This window comes from Tinamus guttatus, unplaced genomic scaffold, assembly GCF_059628265.1.
Source record: "Tinamus guttatus ecotype Peru unplaced genomic scaffold, ASM5962826v1 Tinamus_guttatus_pri_ptg000510l, whole genome shotgun sequence".
Classification (NCBI taxonomy): Eukaryota; Metazoa; Chordata; class Aves; order Tinamiformes; family Tinamidae; genus Tinamus; species Tinamus guttatus.
The window spans coordinates 471963-497895 of record NW_028289044.1 but is presented as its reverse complement, the minus strand read 5'-3'; the positions used below and the strand labels follow the sequence as shown (position 1 = coordinate 497895).

General features: G+C 41.9%; 1 protein-coding gene across 2 annotated transcripts; it reads right to left on the bottom strand.

Moving 5' to 3' along the window:
• Positions 1-397: 397 nt before the first annotated feature.
• On the bottom strand, positions 398-25581 carry AZIN1 (antizyme inhibitor 1). Of its 2 annotated transcripts, XM_088533626.1 has the most exons (12): positions 25329-25581; positions 20561-20698; positions 13232-13429; positions 11062-11235; positions 10647-10819; positions 6617-6751; positions 5290-5371; positions 4214-4288; positions 3012-3174; positions 2457-2572; positions 2142-2356; positions 398-1011 (listed from the first exon to the last, which is right to left on the bottom strand). In XM_088533626.1, exons 3-12 carry the CDS (start codon positions 13331-13333, stop codon positions 900-902), a joined length of 1347 nt encoding a protein of 448 aa, XP_088389752.1. In that variant the 5' UTR covers positions 13334-13429; positions 20561-20698; positions 25329-25581; the 3' UTR covers positions 398-899. The 2 variants fall into 2 exon arrangements, with proteins under 2 accessions (XP_088389752.1, XP_088389753.1); XM_088533627.1 differs by lacking the exons at positions 20561-20698; positions 25329-25581 and adding an exon at positions 12172-12342 and having other exon boundaries at positions 13232-13287.
• Between the last annotated feature and the right edge of the window lie 352 nt (positions 25582-25933).

Sequence of the window (25933 nt, the reverse complement as noted above, 5' to 3'; positions counted from 1 at the left end):
TGCTGCAATGGGGTCACTACATGCATGCTAAGGACTACCTCTTCTGGGCACATCTCCATCTACTGCAGGCTTGCTGCTTTTAGTGTTAGAGCTTGTAAACTAAGGGAATACTTTAAGAAATACTACAAACTGCATTTCAACCTTCCAGGAACTTACCTGTCCTTAACACAAGTTTATCAAGTCTAATTTACTTAAATTATTCATGACTTAATGCTCTACTAAAAACTGAAGTAATGGGCTAGACAAAAGAAGGCTTCTTAAAACAATCATGTATACATCTACTTTATACCTCTTCTGCCTAGCCCCTTGCCAAGTTATCCTGAAAAACAGTAAAATCTACACAAAGTTTTATTGCAACCATACAAGGGGTACATCAAGGGTCAAATACAACAAATACTATGATGCAATTTTACATTTATTAAACTACAGTTCAAAGCACAAATTTACACATTCTAAATACACTAAACACCTAATGAAGTCACACTGGTCTCCCACTGACATTTGATATATCTGGGCGAAAGACAATAACTTTACAAGACTTTTCTAACAGGAATCCTTAGTATAAAAACTGTACTTGTATGTAAACTGTTGAAGAACCCAAGTGATGGGTTTCCATCTCCACTAAGTCATCCATTTTGTTGCATATTTAAACGCTCAGGGGTTGAACAAACTGTTAAGTTGAAATTTGGATGCCGTTATCTAACCCTCCCCACACACCCCAGTGAATTGTAGCTGTAGCTGGTTTTGCCTGGTCCCAATTAGCTATTACTATTTTTTTTTTCAAGTTTTGACAAGAGTGAATTGAACTCAAGATTGTTCCATTTCTTCCACATTGGAATGTTGACCAGACAAACTACAGACTTGCAACTGCAGGTCTAAAATGAAGCGTTAATGCCTGTTTAAGCTGCAGTGGAAAAGCGGTCTTCTGAGCCCAGCTGAATGCACAAAGGCACAAAGAAGAAATTCTTCATCAATGTGTCTGAAGCAATTCCAGCATCTTGCATCTCATCCCTGCAGCAGAAAGGGCAAGAGTTATAATCAAGAGGGGAAAAAGGTCTTCGTAGATAATTTAACATTAGAAACTAGTGATGAACTTGGCATTTGAAGTTTACAGCTCCCTATAGTAGGGTGGCCTTAAGTTCAAGCATCAAGAGAATCGACTATACCCAAATTAGACAGACAGGAGCTGTGATCCTTGAGAGGAGGCTTAGGGCATCTGCTACTTAGGGAGCAGACTGGGCTACTCAACTGTCACACAAACTGCAACAGTGTCACTACCTTTCCTGCCTGCAACCATGATGCCAGTTACAATGCTGCAAGCTACAAGCTGGTATGAGGAAACAGCAACAGCCAGTACCATTAGAACAAGAGTACAACTCTGGGGAAAGTATCCGTCAGCCCAAAATTAGGCACTCTATCACAACTCATTTTAATGTCAGTGAAGTCAGAGCATAGCAGCCACAAAACAAAAGTTCTGCCTAGCATCCACTTTAAGTGGAAACACCCACATTTTCCTGTATTTATCATCATAGATTTAATTTTTACTTGGCTGCACATGCCTTCTCCAGGGAATCACAGAATGCTTAAGGTTGGAAGGGACCTCTAGAGATCATCTAGTCCAACCCCCTGCACACGCAGGGTCACCTAGAGCACGTGGCACAGGACTGCGTCCAAGCGGGTTTGAAGATCTCCAGAGAAGGAGACTCCACAACCTCTCTGGGCAGCCTGTTCCAGTGCTCTGGCACCCTCACTGTCAAGAAATTTTTCCTTAAGCTCCTGTGGAACTTCTGGTGCTTCAGTTTGTGGCCTTTTCCTCTAGTTCTGTCAGTGGCCACCAGTGAAAAGAGGCCGGCCCCATCTTCCTCACTGCCTCCCTTGAGGTACTTCTAGACTCTGCTCAGGTCCCCTCTCAGCCTTCTCTTCTCCAGGCTGAACAGGCCCAGCTCCCTCAGCCTCTCCTCATAGGGCAGATGTTCCAGGCCCCTGATCATCCTTGTGGGCCTGCGCTGGACTCTCTCCAGCAGCTCCACATCCCTCTTGTCCTGTGGAGCCCAGAACTGGACACAGTACTCCAGATGCAGCCTCACCGGGGCTGAGTAGAGGGGCAGGAAAAACAATCTTGCCATTAACAGTTTTCTTACCAGTCACTGAAAGACATCATGTAGTAAATCAGTGGCCGCTGATAGTCATTGAAGGTGGACTGTTCACCTAAGGTACCGGAACCCATGTTAGCAAAGATCAGCCAATCTCCAACACTCAGCTCGGGAAGAAGACAGTTTTCCACAATTTGATCAAGCTCATCACAGGATGGACCCCAAAGGCTGCTTGTGAACAGAGGCTCATCTTCCTTGTATTTCTACATGAAAATAACCCAAGTAATTCAAACATTAATGAAAACAGATATACATAAAAATAATTGTTCAGCTCATTTCTGAAAAAAATACCTAAGGACTCACCTTGTGAACCTCCGGAGTAGTATTCAGTTTCTCAGACAATTTACTTGCAAAAGAACCATAAACACCATCATTTATGTAATAGGTAAATACTGGTTCATCATCCCTGGCTTGCTCCACTGGAAAGGAAAAGACAACATGCATTGTTTACTTTGTTTTGAAGTAAATAATCCTTTTGCAATCTTCTAAATGGATTCAACAGCTTTCTCCTGAAAAGGTGTCACATGCACTGAAATGTGATTTATACTGGAATTATGAACAGAACAAGATCTGATTATCAGTTTAGATGCATCATTAAATTTAGATGCCACGTTTTCAGAAACTATCACTACTAAGAACAGACTAGTCCTGTTCTGTTCTATGTTCAATATAATCCTTCTATAAAGTTTCCTTAAACCACATGCCAAAGGAAAAAGATACAGATAATGCATGGTTAAAATCCCAAAGGTGTATTAATATGTACTCTGTGCTTGAGTTGTAAATATATACGAAGGCAAGCTAGCCCATCCTAAAACAAGTGTGCATGCAAGCACGTCAAAGTACTTACACAGCACTCACCTCCAGAAGGAAGAAGTTTATCACATTCAGTTTTCTTTGCAATGATGTTAACTGCCAACGTAAATGCAGATGAAACATAGTAACAACCGGGCTCTGCGATCACATTAACACCAGATTCCTTAGGAAAGTAGACATCCAGCAGTGGCCTGATGACATGATTAACCTAGAAAATTGGAATCTGGTTAGACTTCTGCTTTAATGTATGTATTTCTTGAAATAGATGTTTGGCAGACATTTTGTCCATCACTAATTTCCAGTCAGCAATACACAGCTCTAGTAAGCAACCTGCAAGGCTCATTCTACTCCTCTGATCTTTGAGAAGTGCCCTTATCAGAGCCTAAAATTTACAACAGGCTGAAAAGAGAACATTCAGTTAAACCCCAAAAACCGAATACCATGAGTACCAGCTTCCAAGCAGATCTCAAGTTGTGGTACACTCAAGGTCAGGCAAGCAATTTCCAAGCTTTCCTAACCCAGCACATGCTATAAAGTTGTGTATCAAACCACAAGGCCAAGGAAAGAGTTTATCAATTCTGAATCATTTCAGACTGGAAACAGGGTGAATTCAATATTGATTATCACTGAATTTTTCAAGTCTTAACCTTGAAGGAATTATTTGGCTTAACAGTAATGTAAGTAATTTAGACCAGTAACAGAACAAATTAACAAAAACTGTTTCTAATTCACCAGCAACTTTGTAGAAACAATCACTGTCCTACCCTTGGAAAGTTTGTTAATAGCCTAAGTTATGTACTATTGCATCCTAAAGATGCACTTTATGCCAGACTAGTCATAAGTGTTTTATTTAAGGCTAACCAAATAAGCCATAGGGCAGAATTTTTTATCTTCAGTTCTAAAGTACCAAGAATGCCAGTACAACAGCAATATGGTTCATGAACCAAAACATACTAACGAATCATGGCCCTAACTACACAGTCTGCAAAAAAAGTTATTAGCTAAAGCCACATTAGCAGCAGTAATTTAGCCTGTGACTATAACTTGAGTCAATACTCATCCAACAGAGAGAGTATTGAAAGAAACAATCCCCAAGACAACACTGCACTACCCTGCTGCAGAATATAAAACCATTTGGATCATATGCATTTGCAGTCTATATTGTGGAATTTAAAATAGGTTTTACCTACTAATGTTAGCTAGAATTCAGAGGTTAAGTAGAAGTTCACAAAAATGTTTCTGCTTACCTCTTCCAGCTGAAGCTCGGAACCTGTGAAGCCCCCACCAATATCCAGTATGTTCATCTTAAAGCCAAATTCTTCCTAAAATGCACAAGCAGAACTTAAGTACACATACAAATGCAACTCTTAAAAATATTATTTGTTGCTCCTTACTGTGGTCATTTTCCATATATTTACACTTCTGCATATATGCAGAAAAGGATAGTATGGTGATGGAATTACATCAGCAAATAGTATTAAACCTAACAGTAATGGTACTGGGATATTAGAGGCTGATTACACAAACTTGCTGTAAAAGTCCTACTGCAGTCTCAGCTCCCATCTTGTATTTATTATACTTGAGCAATATTTGCAGGGTAGTGCATCATGGCAGAGGAAAGTTTAGACCCATTTGTAAAGTCCTAAAAGTAGGTCTTTTGCAGAACATTTATGTAACTAGGAACTGCTGGGATGCATTTGCACAAGTGAGAGAACTTAGTTGTATTGCTCATCATGTATAAGCAGCTAATGTATGAACTTCAGTAAAGAACAGACTTGTAAGAAATAACTTGTCACATGTTTATGTCAATAGAAATATTAACTTGAAACACCAAGATACAAATACTTAACATTTTAATGCAACAGAGTTGTGTATTTGTAGGATTGAGACTTCAATTTCCAAAGCAAAAGACTTTTAGCAGAAGTAAAAAGTAAGTTTTTCATTTGGAAGTGAAAACTTATTAGAACACAAGTGTTTAGTTCTATTCTTTATTAGAAGTAGGTCTTCTTGGCAAATCTCTTTTCTGCTTGACCTTATCAAGGCATTTTCCCTAGGGTGCCTGTCAGTTTGCTGCTTTATAGCTACTTGCACACTACACTACTGCCATCAGTGGGACAGTGTTCATTGCCTTTTCTGGAAGTTTGTTCATGTCTTTGTCCAGAATGACAAACTGTTCTGCCTCTGCCACACATTTCAAGGAATATTTGGCCAATTACTAGATGATGTTTCCTACATTAATATAACTTATTTTAGAAATAATGCACTTGGCTTATTGGCCTGATTAAGGAGAAGATTTGTACTTTTCTTGCACATATCTACTTACAGCCATGTCAAACACACACCGAGCATCAGATATAGCATGAATGTACGTTTGCAGGTCCTTGCAAGTGCTTGAAATGTGAAATCTGAAAGAAATAAAGATGCAGTTAATATGCAGAACCTCAGTTTTCAGACCAAGCAAACTGTTTCTCTACCCACAGTAGTCGGGGAAAAGTACTTTATTCCCAAGTTGCAAAAGATAACTCTGCATGATGTATAGTAAACTGCATAAAGGACACCAAATTGCCTTCTACCCCACTGTATTTATACACACAAAGCCTGTCTTACTTTTAATGCTAGCAGTGGCTTGCAATACCCTAATCTTTAGGCATGAGAAGTTTACTGAACCTTTCAGTCTTCCAGCATCAAAATGATGCGAGTTTAACATGTGCACTAGAAAAAGCATCAACATTCCCATTCACTCTGGAGACTGGCAAGGTCCACTGGTTCTGGATGCACCATGTACATACCCTACCCACCCACTAAACTGTCCAATCCATTCATGCATTTTCAGGAAGGGCATTGAGGCAAATACTGAGCTACATTTAGTTTTTAAGCTTATATTTACTCAAGTTTGAATTTTGTTTAAAGTGCACAAAAGCAATGGTTAGAGTTAGGTCAGACTGAATACATAATTTAGTGTCAAATTTTTTTGAACACATTTGTCATTTGTAGTGACTAACACTTTTTAATATAAAAATTGCAAGTAGATTTAAAACCCACTGTTTTAATTCCTTAATCTGATATTCATTTTACATGTTTGTTTGGTAGATGGCCCACTCATTTTTCTTGTTTGATTGCTCTCTTAAAACATTAAAGGGCATGTCAGGTCTTAGTATCTAAAATCAGAGAGAACCAGGACTTGAGCATGCATTTTCACTCCATACAATGAAATTTTGCATATCTACCTTCAAATTAAAATATCACAGATTTGGAAGCTCAGAAGATTAGGATTAATTTCTGCCAGCAGCAAGTCAAAGTCATTGATCATATTTAGGGGCAATATTTCTGAATGACAAAACTATTCTGAGAATTGTATCCGATGTTTGTCTTGTTTAACATCTGCCCAAGCTATCCTATTCTACACTAGCATTTTATTTGTTCATCCATTTATTGCTGTTAATAGATACGCTTGCCTTTTTATCACAACAGAAAGATTACACTCTTGAATTGTTTTAATGTAATTACTTTGTTTCATATTATATGCTTTGCAAGCCTAAACTGGCATGATCTAAAATCTTCTCAACTTCTCTTAAGAAAAAGCTTCTCAGCTGCAGCTCTTGAGCACTTCAGACAATCATTTCAGCCAGGAGAACAATAACGCTACTCACTTAACACCAACTATTTGGATTCCAAACTCCTTAGCACATTCCATGAGGTGCCTACAGTTCTTCAGCGTGGTACCAAACTTCATATTCATCTCCTCATCAGCAGTAATGTCTTCTGTGGCAATGTGCAGTAAGAGCCTAAGAGAAGGGGAAGATGATGGGGCAGTTGGTTTACATCAGCAGCACATGTGAAGCCTGAAGACTGTCAGAAGTAGTTGATTATGTTGCCATTACTCCAGCTCCATCGATGGATGACTCAAGTGAACCTAGTAAAAACAATCCTGTACAGAGAAAAAACTAGCAATTAGGGGCTAAAACATGGAGCCAACAAGGATAAGGGATTTCGAAATGCAGCAACTAAGACTTTTGTAGCAGCAAGAGTCTGCTGAATGCTGTAATGAAAGAGAATGTTACCTTCTAATAAGTACACTTTCTCATAAAGCCACCCATGACTGTCAGGGCTTTTACCATCTCTGCCCTCCTTTGTCACCAAGCTAGGCATGGGACAGAGCTGGTTAACACATCTGGAGAAGAGCAGTTTAACACATACAGAGTAAACCTTGGCTACATCCCTCCATCTCCCTCTCAGTTTTCCACAGGGATGGGTGGCATCTCTTTGCTTTCCTTCAGGGTGAAGGAACTGCAGGATTCAGTTGGAACAGATGCAGTGAATATCAGCTCTTAATTTTATCAGGCAGTGAGAACTTCCTAGGTCAAAGCCTAAGCCTGGGCAGGTCTGGCTAACAGCACTGTCAGCTGCTGACAGTTTCTTATCGCAGAGCAACACCCAACACTCCCTTCCCCGCACAAAAAAGAAATATGAACTGTTGTGCCCCCTAAGAAAAAAATCACTAGCTTCCCTTTTCTCCCTAAGATAACTTAATTAGCCTTATAGCTCACTAAATGTAAGTTGTATCATATACGTGTAGACTACATACAGCACATTACAATGAACTGAGATGGAGCAAGAAAGAAGCAGTTGTGCTGCACCTGAAAAGTGAAGGAATTGAAGTATGCAGCAAATGGAGCTTAGTCAGTACAAAATACAATGTCCCAACAGCTACCATGAACTCCGAGTCCCTTCCGAATGTCTCAGGATGCCTTCAAAAAGGTATTTTGTAAAGAGCAAAGTCCCTAACTTGTCCCTCATATGGTACCTAGAAAACCTTGTTGGTTTTGATCTATACCACTTGTGGAAAGCCAGGAAGTTAGAGGGCAGTTTGAGTTTCCCTAGTACAGGGGATCAAATCATATTTTGTAAAGCATTTGGAAAATTATACTAGATTATATATTCTGAGTCTGTTATACTAAATTCCTTTAAACACTTTAGAACACTTTTAAAAGTAAAACCCACAGTGCTATTGTCTATAACCTCAGATTAGACAAAAGATGTCCTATTTTAAACTATTTTCATAGCAGCAGTATAGATTGAGAGATTGATCCAGTGAAAGCCACTATACAAGTAGTGTTATTCTGACTTCTGGGAGTCTTCTGCTGATTCTTCTTAGTCAGAGCAGGCAGAGGACAATTTATGCATTTAGTGTGTTCAGGATTTTTTTGTGTTGTCTAAGTTTTTTTTTTATTCTTTAAGTAACCATTCCTCCATCAGAGATTTCAGGAACCCCTGAGCTTGTTACCTTTACCAGGCAAGTCATTTAAGAACAGGAAGTGAAGTTGTAAGTGCTGCTTTCCTCATATGCCCCTCCTTTCTAAAAGATTTAGAACCACTTGAGTTAAAGCTTCCAAAAACATGAACATCAATTCTAGAATACTAGAGATCTATCTGAAAGAATTTGGTGCAAAACTTTAAAAAGAAAATTAGGTGTAGCAAAACTACAATTTCCTAAGCAGGATTTCTTCTGCTAAACCAGCTAGAGTCATTCATAAAGACAACCTAGCTGTACCTTATCACAGGAAGAACCCAGCCAAATAAAGGCACTGACTTTTTGAAACTATGTCAAAGGGGAGAGAAAGACACATTGCAGCTGTTACTTTAGTATCAAATAAAATTTGTGTGACCTGAATGAGAATGCAGTAATGAGTGAAAAAAAGTAAACTTTTCACCAGCACCCTGATCCCCATTTCTCCTAGAAAGGGTAGATGCCCAAGTGCATTTCCTTTGCAAAAATTTAATTTCTCATCCTCTAACTAGAAACTTTCTCAAGTATCAAACTGTGATCCTTAAAGGACAGGCAGTTTTCCTCTAGCTTATTTCAAGTCCTGAGTTCTGGCTTATTGCTTTCAAGTCTTTTTGCTTCAAGAAAAACCTGCATCCTAACTTCTTACTCTGGATAATAGAACACCTTCTAAAAGAGGCCACTAACTTCTGAAAACCCGTTTTGGTGCTGATTTCCTTGAACATATCTTTTAATTTACAGAAAGAAAGAGACCAGAATAGAAAAGGCCATGTTGTCCTTTACATTCTTTATTCTTGTTCCACTGTCAGACACATCCCTCAACTGCCCATAGCCCAGCTGTCTTCAGTCAAGTGGCTATATGGGCATCTCAGATAATGTGTGTGGTAAGAGTGGAAAAGCACTAAGGAGACACTCCACAAAACACTGGTTCTTACTCATGTCTTCCTGAATTGTATTTTTTTTTTCTCTAGAGCTCCTTATGCTAGGAAATAATTCAGTCAAGGAAGCCTAAAACTGGGAAAATAGTCTCTGCTTAGAAGCATAATTACTTAGATTGCACAGTCTGAAAAAAGAAATCTTTACCCCCCCAAGAGATATTTGGGATCCATCACAGGTATCTGAACAGTCCCTGCTCGAAGCCAAGGGATCCCAAAGAAGTGATGCATGCAGCAGAACACCGGCAGAGGCAGCCTCTGGCTGTGCTGCTCACTCATCCCAGGGAAGGGCTGTACAAGCCAAGGGCATCCCTCCCCAGCCCTGGCATTCCTGCACAGTGCTAGTACCTTGCACTTGCTCAACAGCTTCACCAATGTCACTAAGCACCTGGGCAATTTTAATCACCCTTGTGTTTTGATAATGTAGTTAATTAGCTCATAAATCACTAGTAACAAGACCTGTACAGACTACAGTCTTTGCACAGGAAGTACTGCTCTCCAGTATGCAAAGCACTGTTATCATTTGTCACAGCAGCATGAAATGCTGAGGCAGTACTCAGTGACCTACAACTAGCCATCTCCCAAATACTCAGTTTTGTACCATCTTCCCAATTCTGTAACTGCAGCTGCAGCTTTATGAGAAGATGTGATGCTAGAACCAAGGGCTTTGGTAAGGATGTCAAGCAATTCTTCTCTCAGGGCCCCCAAAGTTTGCATGGAAGCTACACTTCAGTAGTCATCAAACACTTAACATTCACTTCTGAGACTCCTGCATTTCTTACAGATGTTACCCATAACCCTCATATCTGAGGAAGATTATGCTTAATGAAACACCTATTAAGCTAAATAATTTTCATCCTGTACAGGTACAATTGGTAGCAATAGATTCCTTATATTTAAGGGCTAACACACCAGCTTTAATTCTCTACAGAAAGTGTCAGTGTTGGCCCAGGCTCAAACAGGAACCGGAGCCAAATTTCCTCACTGTCATAAAAGAAGTATCTGCAGGCACATCTTGAACCCTATAGCACATAAAAGCCCTAGATGGGACCCATTTAGTGCTCAGCAGCTGACAGTTTCTGCCCAAATATTGTCTGAAGCCATTAAAGGCGAGAGAATATCCTGAAAAAATACTGAGGTCAAAAAACAGAATGAAGATGCACCTGAAGAGGACAAGATGTCAAAATTTTGAAATCTAGCTGCCAGAACCTCAAATCTATGTGTCAAGACCCATGCTGCCAATTCAAAAAGATTTCCCTCCAAAAAAGGGGGACTTAATATCATATGGAAAAGTGGCAACTCAGCTGGGAATAATCTTGCACAAAAGCTATCTTCAAAAGAAGCAAGAGGAAGAAAAATAGGTATGTGAACTGCATTAAAGAAGCCATACCTCTTGCAACCAAAACAACCCATGATTGCAGACAAATTCCCAACATGTAAAAAGCACAAAATGACACTTACTTGGCATTTGGATGGCTACGTGCAATTTTCTTCAGCTCAATATCATTATCGCAGGTCATGATGTTTATCCCAGTCTTTGCTGCATACTTGATCTGAGAAGCTTGCTTGCAAGGACTTGTATAGATGATGTTTTCAGGAGAAATGCCCAAGTCTTGTACCAATACCATTTCAGACTGAAAGACAGGACCACAGTAGGGCTTCAGACACATTCAGGAGCACTGTCTTAACTGATCTGGTATTAAAGGTATTCTAGTACTACAGAAAACAGCCCATAATCTGCTGCTTCTAGGACATATGAATTTGTACTAGCTAGTTACTTATGAATTTACAGTTTTAATTAACATAGCACTTAATATTAAAAGACTGAGCAGGTGGAAGGGAAGTGAGGCACGTAGATACATAAAAAAACACTTACTTTATTGGAACATGCAAATCCAATTCCAAGAGTTCCCAGAATTTCAAGTACACCTGGAGTAGAATTGCATTTTACAGGGTAAAATGGTTTTATTGGTGCCATCACATTCTGCCATTGTGTGTTTTTCTTCACCAGCTTTCCAAGATCACCAACATAAAATGCTCTTTTGCCAGTCTAAAAAATAAAGTTCCGAAAATAAAATACCTGAAATTGTGGGCTTGCTGTCAAGACAAACAACCTACAGGGTGAAATCAAAGGATTATGTATTCTCTGTCCTGATATTAATTTTTTAGGTTTGACAGTTCACTTGTGCATTGTTTTTTACCTAACAATTTGAACTAGCTTTACATCACGGAATACCTACCACTTCTCAAAGTGATTTTAAATATTATTTAGACAATATTCTGAGATTCCAGGGCAAAACATTTAAATGCCAAATATCAATTGCATCTAAAAAGCAGAGAAGTTGGAGGAGATTTGTAACTTTTTTTTTTTTTAAAAAAGTAGTCTGCAGTTCTTCAGAGGAAGAAGACTCACATGAAAGTTTCCAATCTCAAAATAATCTGTGAATTATACAAGAAAATCTAATGCAAATCACTGTTTCAACACCTAGCTTGTGATATTTATTGAACAAATTTTCAGTAAAATATTTCAACTGATGAAGTCAAGCATTGAGACCATTCTCCACATTTTATGAAGCTCAAAGGTTGAACAATTTAAAGAACTAAATTCAAAATACTAAGGTTGCAGAGTCAAGTACATAATCTTTATATAATGTATAGTTTTATGGGAACTGTAACAGTCTCCCCTTGGGCATTTGTTCCATAGCTTTGCTCAATATTAAGTTGTGGATGTGGTTCACCAGGAGCCAAACAGATTTTTGTTCATAATGTGCATTCAATAACATTCCTGTAAGTGAATGACCTTCTGTACACCAACTAGAGACCATCACACAACATATGACCAATCTGAATTAAGGCTGTACATCAGATGTTAATGCTAGCATTTGACTTTCAGATACAAAATTCAGTTGTGGCTTATAGTACACAATGTCTCTATTTCCGTTTAAAAAACACAAATAGAAATTCCATCGGGTGGAAGCATACTGACCCCCTGTACGGGTCACCAGCAGGAATGGGATCTGGAGCTTTAGATCCATGGCACAGGCCTCTACCCCTTGAGCTAAAGGAGTAAATGAAAGCAGCAGGAGGCAGCTATCCTCTGTGAGCCAGCCAGTGGTTGGAGACATGACATGTTGCCAGTAGTTTACCTATTTATTTGCTAGACAGAAAAAGAATATTAGGAATCAGGATTTGGGAATCCTATACTTGACTGCAGAAGGCCACGGGATTTACCTACTTGCTGTACTAGAGCTGAGCACTTGCATCTAACACTAGTTCTGACAAACCATAGGGTAAAGCGAGCAGCTCATAGGTATTGCATATTTAAGGATACAGGACTTGCTTAACATTCATTTTTATCAAGTTCTTCTTCTAACTGTCTATAAAACAGGCTACATCTTCCAGCCTCCTAAAAGCAGTGAGTCCTAACTCAATAAAACCTATTTTTGTGTACACAGAATTCTTCAAGTATCTTTTTTCCAAGGGGATAGTTAAACCTCACTAACTCTTAGACCAGTTCATTTTCTTGGGAGAAAGGAGCAGCACCTGACATTATGTCCTCATTCCTCCTACTCACATTTCTAACATGGACAAGGCGTATGGGAAGACTCACAACCTATGAGCCTGACTGACTGTAGAGGTTTCAAACATGGCTTTAAACTGGCTGAGCATACAAATTTGTCTCAACTTAGGCACATTTTCAGGAAAAGAAGTGTTGAACTCAGCACACTACCAGCTTGCCAAATTTCAAATTCCTGGTCTAAAGGCCATTGACAATAAACATTCTTCAAGGAATGAGACGGGAACCTGTTTTTAAACACATTAGCAATATTTTCCTCCTAGCCATGCTCAGGGAGGTAACAATTGTTGCCCAAATTTCCCCAACCAAAACTCAGCCCAAGACAAACAAGAAAAATGGGAACACAAATCTAGTTTAAAGAGTTTTAGCTGACTGTTCCTCTGTTGCTGTCAGCTCAGTGCTAAACACCTCGACCTAGTTTGAGGACTTAAGAGAACTAACCAATAACTTGTAAAATTTAGAAACTTACATGAGTATGTTCATAAATACAGTTGTCAATAATATCTGCAAGCGTTGCTCCTTCATCCAACAGGCCAATGGAGTAATTTGCATCCTCCAGAAATCCTTTCATCTCAGCCGTTTTCCACAAAGCCGACAGTCATAAACCAAGAAACACAAGGGATGGGCTTCCAAGCCTTAGATCCGGGTCCTTAAATTATGCAACAAACTGTACAAAGAAAACATGACTCAATGGAGGCAAGAGCACGAGGCAATCCATTGGACTACTTAGATTATAAGAGCTTCCCACATTAGATGCACCATGAACAGAACAAAAAAAGGGTTTTACTCTACTTCCTCTATTCGCCAGTGATAATAGTGCCATTTTACTGAATTCAATAAGATGGAAGACACACACTGTAAATCTGCCACTAAACTTAAAGATGAGCCACAAAGCACTGATACAAGGCTGTTCTTGGGAAGAATCACACACTGAATATCCACTAAACTGGGTAGAACTTATGCATATTACTCAAAATACTGTTTAGATGGTACTTGTTTATAACTGTTGCCTGTAAATATTAAACTCACTAAACATTTCTGTTCATAAACCTACCTACCATACTTGAAAAACCTCCACTTACAGGGGAACATAGAAACTTCTAGCTAGCAGTAATTTACAGGTGGCAGGTAATCTCAGTATTAAAAAAATAAGTCTATCTTCACTTGCATCTCATCTTCAAATGTTTACTGTCAAACAGATAGTTTTACAAAAATAAAGTTTGAATCAGCAAGATCCAAAAACAGAAAACACTAGGAAAGACTTAGAACACAGATGAAAAGCTAGTTTCAAAAAAAAATGCACAGCAGGGAACTACCAACAGCTGATTACATAACTACCAGTTTTACTTGATGAACAAAACAATTCAGTTCACATTCCCTTAGAGCTTTCTTGAAAGCCACTTAGAGTTCACAATAATTGCCTGATCATACTTCATTTTTAATGCTTAAGCCTCCCATCTTCATGGCAAACAAGACAAAAACTGGCTGGCCTCTTTGTGATCATGCTAGACATTTTCAAAATATTTGGACAGAAGCTGCTTGACACTTATTAAAACCTGAGTGTTTGCTAAGGACTCTCAGCTTTAAAATAATAAAACATGTTTCTGGTTATAAGGGCCAATAGGAACCAGAAACGCTTCAGGTGAGCTCAGGTTCACTAAGAAATTTGAAAAGCTGAGATAATTTTAGCTTCAAATGACCACAAGGCCATGATAGTAGCTCTGTCATTTCTTCCTCTACCTCCTAGGCTGCAAACAAACACAAAAACAAGCAAACAAACCACCACAGTTCACCACATAACTTTGGTCAACATGGATGATATGAAAAAGCTACTTGCATACTGCCAGAGATAACTAAGGAGCAGTTTTACCATTTTCTTGCCATTGTAACTGGAAATGGAGAAACAGCCAGCACAGCTTTGCATGCTTTTAGCACAAGTCATTCCGACTACGCCACCTATGATTTTCTCAAAAGAAACATTTCCTGGCAGGTGACAGCAGCAGAGCATTCCCAGCTACATTCAAAATAACTAATGCTAAAGGCAAGTTGCTTCTTACCCAGCATACTTGTCTCAAGCAGGGAGTGAGTCATATGCTTATTTAAATGAACCCAGAGATACAAAACAATTATGAAAGAATAAGATAAATCCTGACAATGTGATGAGTAAATTCAGATTATAAAAACAATGGCTAGCGGGTAGAAACTGAAAAAAAAAAATAGGGAAGTATCTTTACAGTCACATCTCAATTTAGGTGAGTGAATGACAGTTAAAATTGCTCCTTTAAAAAAACCTGTAAACTAAATTTGGCTTTGAGTCAATGAAAGGAACAAGAAACCTACAGTCATGTTTGCATAGATACTGTCACACTATGAACAGGTATTTCCTAACAAACTTGCACAAAACTTAACACATTCACTTCCACAAGAAGTAGAATATCTGTGGTATCTGAGAAAAGTAGTAGTAAAACTTTTTGGTAAAGAAAACCTGGCATCAACACTAAAAGTCTGAGAAATTTTTGGACTATACAAACACTGAAAAGCAATAGAGAAAGCTATAAATATAGATAAAATGGTGGCAGTAAACTGGTTCTTCAGGCATCTTTTTTTTTAATATTGGGATTTAAGTCAGCTTAATGCTCAACTAGATTTAAAAGTACTTTATCCATCCTCAGGAACTTACTGGTGGGATAATAAAAACATGAAACTTTTTTCATAGAAAAATGGATTTTTTTGTTGTCCCATTACAAGAAAAATAACACCTGGAGAGTAGCGGCACAGCAAAAGGACTTTGGTTTCCAGCAGATTAATCAGACCAGGGGATGAAGCTACCCATTCATAACCCAAGTTCCTTAAAACCAAGTCAGAAAAAAAAGCAGGGGGAGGCAAACAAGTGCTTCCTCTTGCATCTATAACATCTTTTCTACTACACATCTAACCTGTCTTATAATTTTTAGAAAAAAACACTAACAAATTCATTAGTCACATTTTGACATGGTAATGTTGTACAAGATCCATGTTTGTGTTCTCAGTTCCTCATTGCCTCTCCCCACTCTTTCTGAACTGAATGTATATAATAACTGGGCTGACAAACCTCATATCCCAGCTTCTTCACATTAGGTCAAAGTGTTGGACAAATTCTGTTTCTCATCCTAAATTGACAATTTCCTGACATTCGTACAAACCTGCTAAGCAGTCAGCAGACAAAACTAAAGTATTTTAAGGAACCCTGCGTATACAAGTGTACTAAACTAGCTTTTAATTTTTCTTTAAGAAAATGAGGGGAGACAACACTATGTTTATCTGCACCATCTCTAGTAGCACAGCAGATGCTTTATTTTGATTTTCAGAATTCCCCAACCCTTGTTGGTTGCTCAGAGCCCTGTGACACTTCCCAGGCACTCAGGAATGCAGATGGTTGAGAAACTCTCCCCCTGGACGTACCCACATCTCCCTTCTGGGAGGAAGCACAGATCTACCCTGCTTTAATACACTCAGTGGCACCAGCTGCACAGACTTTGGACTCTACAGGCACCCATGTACCCCACACACTAACTGCTAACTGGGGCCTCATGGCACATGGAGAGCCTTGGCCTAAACCACTGGCTTTCACTGTCCTCAAGCATCTTATTTAGGTAAGTAACCTGCACAGGAGTGGATTCAGGCTAATTTGGTAATACTCTTTAAAAATAAAGACTGTCAGAGTTAATAATTGAGTCCAATTTTCAGCTAGATCATAGAAAAACACTCCTTAAAGTGTTGAAGAACACTTAGGATCTTCCTTAACATAAAAGGGGAAGAATGGGTTTAAATAAATCATGGGAGGACAGAGGCTTCTTCACCACCAACACCCTCAAAACAAAACTGAACACAAGGCTTACAGGCAGAGATTTAAGAGATACTCATTTCTGCTCCAAAGCAGAAATGTATGTTCATTCCAGTTGAGCATCCCTTCTATGAAATAATGGTAAAGATATTTCTGATTTACTCAACTTATCACATCAAATTCAAAAAGCTGCAAAAATTAATCACACAGTTAAGAGTTCCTTGTCAGCTTTGATGAAAGTCACTTCTCAGACAGGTATGTGCTTTCAGAATTCGCCAGTCAAAAAGCATCTTGTGCTCCAGAGGCAGGGGCAAAAAGGAACCAGTACTAAGTACAGCTTTAACAGCTTGTGAGAAACCAGAAACAAGTGAGTGTAACCACTTTTCCAAGCCTGTCTGTGACATGTAATTTTTTAGAGTTAATCTAGTAAAAAGGTGGCATTAGCCTACCAACTTTTTTCCTCAGAGTCACAGCTCACTCCTTTCCAATTTCTCTTACTCTGGGGAGAAGGAAAAAAAAAAAAAAAAAAAAAAAAAAAAAGGGACATCTCTAGAGCAAGATAGGAAGAATATTTGACAAGGAAAAATAAACCTCTAGTACCACTACAGTAGTATCAGAAAATGTTGGGATATTAAGGCTTTAAAGGAACATTTGTTCATATCAGAGTGACTCAAGAAAATGTCTTATTCTGTCTCCCCCACACATATTAGAAGGGGAGCAGCAAAAATATTTGTGAAAAATCAAATACACAAAAGGAAATCACGAGAGTAGTTTACAATTTATTTTAAAAGTCTACAGGAAGAGGCAGAAGTTATGACAGGATAAAGTTCAGTTCTTGCTGGGAATGCTGACTTACTGCAAGTCATGATTTGAAAAAATGTGGTTAACATCAGTCTGCACAGTGCTCCGGGACACATTTTAGGGCAACAAAAGCTGTCAAGTGGTATGAGACTTCTACATAGGCATGCAATTGCTTTCTTTGAAGCAAGCATTACATCCCCAGGCTCTTAATGGTTTAGTACAATGACTTCTCAGATTAAGAGCTTTATCTTAAAGTTTAAATATGTAAACACTGCAATGCAAACATCTGGAATACAAGCAAATTAAAATATTGGGAAGCAACTGAACACATACTTGTCATACACAAGTAACCATGAGGAGAGGGTTTATTTTTCTCTACACTTCCAGAACTACACTGTGACTTGGGGGGTGGAGGGAGAACCTCCACCTCCCCCACCACAAACAGTCTCTGCAGACCAGGCAGACTCCTATGATGCCTTTCAACTATTCTGTCTTATTGCACAAAATAAATAATTTATGAGATTAACAATTATGCTGATGCAGAAATGCCAAAGTAGAATATATTCATCTCACATTCCTTACTATAATGGTTCTTCAGGAATAAGATGAAAAATAGCACTTTGTCATTAACACTGAAGCAAATATACTAAAGAATTAGGAACAGTTCTCCACTTTGAGCACAGGAAATGCTGATTTATACTAGAAGCATCCTTTAAAATATTTAAAGATACAGTTTTACCACCTTATATCCTTACTCTTACTTGAATGCCACCATGAACAACTCAGAAATGCCAAGGAAAGTATTTTTATTTACACTGAGTCATTTTGCATACCCCCAACTGCCCCTCATTACAAAACTATACAGGGCACAGCAGCAGAATGTTTATGCTACTTGGTGCTTCCTACTGTTCTCAGGACTATGGCATGTGATTAGCTGATCCATATAAACACTTTTCTTCTGGGGAAGAACAAGAAAGATGGTGGTTAAAGAGAATATTGGACACTTCCTCCTGTAAGCCCCATTCTCTCAAAATCTATTTCATTTTCTTGAAGTTTGCCACCTTATCTACTTTGAATAATGTATTCCAAGCTTAAAAATGAGTGCTCTCAGGAGTACATGGTATCCCAGAAGTATACATGCTAACATTTCTCTCCTGTGATACTACAAAGTTACTTCCATATCCTACCCTCATTTTAGTCAATATTGCCCACCCTCCCCCTAGCCCTGTTCTGTCACTGCCCATTCATCCCATTCAGACAAAAGTTCTCAGGAAATCACAGCTTGAGGAGTAAAAACAGAATTAAATTCCAAGAACTTCTTCCTTGGCTAGCAAAGTGCATTGAAAAATGGAAGGGAGAGAATAAAAAGGAAGAAAATTTAAGAAGAATCTAAGTACTTTCAGACACAGGCTTATTTGAATGCCCTGTGAACATAAGATTAATTATATTTAAATGTTCATTTGACCTTTTCCCCTTAAGCCCCTTTACAAGTTGAAAAGGACTCAAGCTACCAATCAGCTGGCTAAGGCACAACTTAGATGCATCTGAGACATTTAGCTGTGCTTCAGCACTCCGAAACACAAACTTAGTGGCTAACATTTGCCTATTGCTGCTAGATCCACCACCACCACAATGGGCTACTTCTATTTCTGTACAGTAAGTCACTTACTGTAACTGTTGTAAGTTACTTACTGTAACTTACTTTACCGTTAAGAACAACCTCAGTGAAAGTACCAAAAACAAGCACCAAAAACCAAGTACCAAAACAAGCTTCTCAACACTGAGGTATAAAAGCCAGCATTTCAAAACACTTTAAAATTACAATTCAAAGTAGCTTAAGAACTTATGCTACCTTTACTCCTTCTTCCTAACTTCTGCCCTTTTTCATAGTTTACTTTATTCCTGTTCACATATCATGCAAATTGTTCCACCCCCATACAGAATGTAGCAGAAACTCCAAGAGAAACATTTTTCTTGTGCCTCTTCCTCAAAAAACTCACACGTAACCTACAAAATACCAGAAACATTCAGATAACTTCCAGTGCTTGCCATATTCATCTGAATAGACCAGTCATCTGCACAGACCTAGGTATGTTTGGTTAATTCCAGCCCATTTCAAACAAAGCCAAAAGAAAATCATCTCTGCAGATAAAGTCAGAAGTCAGGATAAACCATGCTTTCCTTTCTGCAATGTTTTCAGAAGACAGACCAATCTACATTAAGCACCTGATGAGGAGACATACTAACATAACCGACACGTAAACTCTTTGGGGTGTTTCAAGCATGTCTGGCTGATTTAGATACACTAATCATTCTCATTTTAACATTTTACATTAAAGAGGTCTCTAATTATACACAGTAAACCAACACAACAAAATATCTTCAGCTACACTGGGAAAGAGTCATACCATATAAAATTGGCTCAACTCAGATGTTACAAATTAGCTTAAGACTATTGTTAAAACCACATAAAGCAATTGTTTTATGTTAACAGAACAGGATAACCACACGCATTCCAGAGTCTGAGCTCTTTAAGATCAGCTATGAGCATTCATTTCTTTTCAGTTATCACGAGCTTTGTTTTTCTTTCCTAACTGCCATTTAAAATTTAAGGGCATTTATAATTGGTGGATGACTTCCATCCAACACAGCTCCCCGCATTTTGCTGCAGCTCAGCTACAACTATTTGTGGAAGTGGGCAGCAATTAGAAAATAATGGAGACAGGCCTTTGGGCAGGCACACCCTTCACAATCAGCAGTAGTTGCTGTTTACAATAGCAAGTTTGAACTATTTCGGTAAAAAAATACCTTAAGAAATAACAATACCAAGAAAAACACAGTCAGGGTTAAGTAATCCAATGCCAACTCATGACTTAGAATTCTAAAGTTGTTGCACTTGAGTATTTCTGCAGCCAACAGCCTTAGTTCAAAAAAATAAATTCTTTTATTTATACATTCCAGTCCCATTAAAATTAATCACATAACTGTTGAGAAAAGGATTAGGCAGGTAAGAGTTAGTCCTTCCTCAAGTGAAAGGCCAGAACCTAACGCATGTCACTGTTTCAAACTCCTGATAATCCCCACCAAGACATTTATCTTGTTTATCTGGAAGGCAAACACAGGCTGCTCATGCTTTCCAAAGTGTGCAGAAGGATGGGAAGGGGAGAGACTTACATGGACAAGTTAGGAGATGGAACCCTACTATCATCAGCTAGGTTCCCAAGGTGGCTCAGCGTTGAAGTCGAACTGTTCTCTATAAAGCACTTCTCCTAAGCCCTCTGGATAGTTGTAAACCTGATCAGAGATTTTGCCCTGTGGGAGAAAACAGACACAAAACCAGAAGAATTATAACAAGAACAAAATAAAAACTTTAAATGCATTTAAGTGTTTTAAGATACAGTCATGCTTTTGAGGGGGAATGCAACATCCCCCTAATAAGGTTTGTTAATACATAAAATGCCCAGTTTTAAAGAGTGAATGCAAATTCTCAAGACAGTCGAAGATAGATTTATGAAGAACTGCTAGCACAGACATTAGGCACATGGAATTACCTGAACTTCTGCAGTCCAAAATAGAAGACTTTCAAGGTCAAAAGCAAGGAGCTCTATATGATCCTGCTTTACCAAAGGATCTCAACATTTGACTACCATCACAGAGGTTTCCAAACCCACTGCAATTTCTCCCTCCTCACAACCTCCTTCCTACTCCTTTACCATCATCTCTGCTGTGAATTAAGACTTATGTGGGTAAAAAGAAAATCACAGGTGAAAACTAGGCATTACATGGTGATGCTGAAAAACACACAAGTCTGGAGATGAGCAAGACTAAAAACATTTGTTTGCCTTCAGAGATGAGAACATTTCAGATGGCCCTAGTATTGTCACACACAACACAACATGAACATTTTAAAGTACAAGGCTAGTTAACTTAAATAATGGCCAAGGGCCATACAAACCACTACACTGAACAGAAAATATTCTGCGAACACTAGCCAGCCATGCTGACAGTTCTCTAAATGGACCTGTCAGGTTTTAATGAAATTAAACATATCACATAACCCAAGACATACCAAGTGTCCATAAATTCAGTGCAGTCTCTGGCACAAAGTGCAGAGCATACCAATATATATTAAAAATAAATTTTTAATGCTGTCATTATTTAAACAAGACTATGCATGGAGACGGTAAGAGCCTGGCTTCTGGGCAACAGAGCCCAAATGATCATCTTTCAAACCAAAGCACAGGTAAGCAAACTGACGTGCATTTTTCCAGTTAAACTTGCTATTAAGCGTGCTTTATACTATACTGAATTACAGGCAAAAATAATGCAATTTGAGATCAACTGTTTCACAGCAACTCCATAGTACAATTGCTTTGACCTTGCCATATAAGTTCGCCTTCTGTAACATAATAAACCTTGGTGCTTCAAACTGAAGCAAACAGATAAAGACTTGTCAGCTAGAATGAACATATATGCACAGTGCATTTAATCTTTCTCCTTTCACTAACGCTAGTTAGCGATATCTTATTTTCAGATTATGCACAGAGCAGTTTTAAAAGCAAGCAACAACTTTGCTTTTGTAAACTTAGTCACTAAATACATTATTTGCTATTGCTGTTATACTCAAGAACTTTTTTCAGTAAACAAATTTACCTTCCTAGCAAAGTCATTAAGAACAGTGCTTCTAGGGGGAAAACACAATCTTCGATACAAAACTCAGAGGCTGTCAGATGCGCAAATCAGCAGTAATATTGCCACAAATATTCTCACATCTCCCAAGCAGAACAGCCTCCTTGGAGTTGGAATGAAGCCTGATTATTTTCTGTAGTGATAGTAAAGTACAAACTGTGCTAAGGTCTAACAGCACTTCAGAATTTTTTAATGTGTGGATGTGAAATATTTATCTGAAGATTCTACACAGCTGCACAGAAAACACAGCTTTATTTGCTTCTTGCATCCAGGTTTGCCAATATTAAACATTCAGAGACGAAAACAGTCTGATTTAAGCCTTTTAAATCCACCATTTCACTTTGTAAAGCAAATAATGAAAAAAGAGCTAGTTTGCTCCACCATTGTAAAGCAGAACTACCATTTTAAGCAGCATACATCTAATATATGCTCAAAGTTCATGCAAATAGTTTTTTTTTTAAATGCCCAAGTGAAGGGCCATAATGAAATACCCCTTTGTCTAAAGTAGGTGCAAGTGTTTTGTTAAATAACAAGCTTTAAGCTGTGAGATTAGTCAACAAGGCAGCTTTGTCTTAAATCTCAGGTGACACCTCTATTTATTCATTATGTACCTGCAAGGATATTCTACTAGCAGGTGCTCTGAGTTTAACTGCTGCTCTCCTGCGTGACACACATGTGAGGAAGATAAGCCCAGCAGTCACCCCAGCATGGGGTTTTGCCAACACAACTGCATTCACCTGACAAACCCTATCAGAAGGGCTGGGGCAGTACAGGCCAGGCCCTTCCCAGCTCATGGGCCCCTTCTACCCCTCAACAGGCCCACAAAACTCTGAGCATGGACCTTCTTTGACAAGATGATCCACTGCGTCTCTCAACTTCTAAAGGGACCTTTGGTTTAGAGCTAAGACATTCATGAGCTAAAGCCTGAAAACCTACAAGCGTAATGACCTCACATCTACACCAACTGACAGACTCAGAGGCACCAGTCACTCTAGCCCAGGAGAAAAGCCAAGCTATTCTTGTTACAGTAACTCTTTTCCAGACCAGTGCTAAGACATTCTTGGAGGAGCGGTCTGAGGGACAGCACTGGTCTGCCTGCTCTCCTGAGGAGCCGTCTGCCAGGAATCTCCCATCTAGAGCACTCTTTCTCCTAGCTCAACAGCTCTTTGAACTTATCCCATACCTAAATTGGTCCATTAAATGATTAAGTCTCCCTTCAGGAAGGGACAGGCTTAATTCTCTGCCAGAGCAGCCTGTCTCTGCTTTAATTGGAGAAATTGAATCATTTAAGTCATGCGATCCAGCTGAGCATTACCCTCAAACACCTGCAGCAGCCTCTTAAAAAGCAATAAGCACAGCAAGACTAGCCAAGATGCAGAAGTTGCTTGCCCGGGGCAAGCTGCAGCACTGAAAGGTGCGGCAAGTCCAACCTCTTGCCTTGAGTAAGACGGTCTCCGCAGGAGAAACATTCACATTACTACGTTACCACCCAACAAAACGCTCTTCTCCTCAGCCTGCTCCCTGGGTGCAGGGCTGCCTGCTGGGCCTCCAGGAGGAGGCAGGGATGGAGGAGAGGCTGGAGCCCAGCTCGGAGGCCATGGCACCACCAGCATCTGCAGCTTTGTTCACTCCGAGACAGGAAGGCAGGAACTAGACTGGACCAGTCCAGGCTGGAACAAACCCCTCCTCCCATCCCCCTCATTCACAGCCCCCCAGCGCTGCGGCCTCTCCGGTATCTGGGAAGAGGAGCAAGTGCAGCAGCCTCAGAGCCCGACAGCTGCCGTGCGGATGGGGCAGGAGAAGCCCAGCCTCGCTGCTCCCCATCTCGGGGAAGCAGGAGAGGGAGCCCCTCACCAGGCACCGCAGTCCCGCTCGGGGCAGCTCTGCTCCACCGTGGATGCACAATGGAATCGTGCTCCGTCACTGCTGCAGAGGGCTGAAATGCAGCACTCGTGGCAGCTGACACACATCGGCTGTGCAGGATTTTCACAGTGCAGAAAACACCCCAGAAAGGCTAGAAAGATTTAAGCTTGCTTACTTTTCCACCTCCTGGGCCCATCCTAGCACAAATACATCTTCTCCGGCCGTGCATGAGTCTAGGCTACTCAGAAGGGATGCGTTTTCCAGCTACGAGCTCCACCATTTCAGATGCGGAGCATTCCTGTGCTGGAGCAGCCCCCCGACACACGTGCATGGGAGCACTGCTGTCCCCCGCTGCCACGCTGTGCTTACAGCTCTCACACCAGCCACGGGCTCCTCCTCCGCTGACACCTCAGAGCCAGGAAGGGAACCACCACGGCAAGCACGCAATGGGGACACCCCGCCACGCCGGCAGCCGAGCGGGGCTCTGCCCTCTCCCGAGGCCACCAGTGCGACTGACAAGTGGCCGAGCAGAGCCCGAGCCCCGGGCAGGGCGGCCAAGCGAGGAGGCTGCGGCTCAACAGGAGACTTCCAGGAGAGGCGGCAGCATCGGCGCCGCTGCGGCCACGCTGACAGCCCGGGCGAGGGGAGGGGAAGGGAAGCGCGTGTCCTTGAGACGGGAGAGCCTCAGACAAAGGCAGCGGCCGCGCGGGGCAGGGGGCTCCCGGGCCGCCGGACACCGCCGCTCGCTCCGCGCCGGCAGGATTTGCTCCGTCATCGCCGCTCGTGTCAGACACCGGCGCTCCGGGTCGCGGCGGGCGCCGCGCTCGCGGCCCGGGCCCCGCGACGCTCGCTCGCCCGGAGGGCCCGTCTGGCCGGGCCGGGCGCAGGTGAGGGCCGGGGGAGCCGCGTGTGACACCGCGGCGAGGCCCCGGATGGGCACTCACAACATGGCCTCTGAGGAGCGGGCGAGCCAGGCGCCGCCGCCGCTCGCCGCGGCTCCGGGCGAGGCTCCCGCGGCCCCCAGAAGGGCGGCGGGGAGCGAGGCGGCGGCCAAGGGGCCCCGGGCGCCGAGGCGCCATGTTAGCGCCGAGCCCCTCGCCGCGGCCAGCGCGGCCGCCGGCGCCGCGGCTCCCCGCGCCGCGCACGGGTGGCCGCCATGTTAGCGCGCGCCGCTGACCCCTCCGCGCCGCCGCCGCCGGCTCGTGTCGCCATCCCGGGGCTCCGCGCCGCCCCGGCCGCTCTGCTCGAGCGGAGGCCGCGGCTCCCGCGGGCGGCCCCTCCGCGCTCACGGCAGCCGACATCCCCCACGGCCTCGCCGCCCCCCGCGGTCTCCTGCCCGCGCCGGCACCGGAGGGACGGGACGCGACGGGCCGGGCGCGCCGGTACTCACGTGAGATAACGGCCCGAAAGATTTGGTAAATCGTCTTCTCTTTTTAGGCGGAATTTTTAAAGAGGGATGTGGGAACCTACAGCAGAAACACAGGCGGCGGCAGCGGCGCCTTCCAGGGCCATAGGCTGCGGGGGCGGCCGGCGGGGAAAGCGCTGCGCAGCGCCGGGACGGAAGGGCACAGGCGGCGAGAGACAGAACCGGAGCGGGGCCGGGACGGGGAGGACGGCGCGAGCCGGGGGCTGCGGCAGGCAGAGGCTGGAGCGGGCGGCGCGGCGCGGAGCGAGGAGAGGGGGCGGCCGCGGGCACCGCTCTTATAGCGCGCGGGGCGGGCCGGGCGGGAGGCGCCGCCGCTCGGCCCCGTCCAACGCGCCTCGCCCGCGGCGCACGGAGCATGCGCCGCCCGCGGCGGCGGCGGGAGGCGGCGGGAGGCGGCCGCCAACGGGCGCCCGCGGGGCCGCGGCGCCTCCGCCGCGAGCGCCTCGGGAGCCTCTTGTCGCTGCTCTTCCCGCACCGCTGCTCTACTGGCGTCTTCGCCCTCGGCGGTGGGAGCGCGGGGAGGCTCCCGAAGGCTGGTTTGTTCGCCCGTTATTGTAGTGTTAATAACA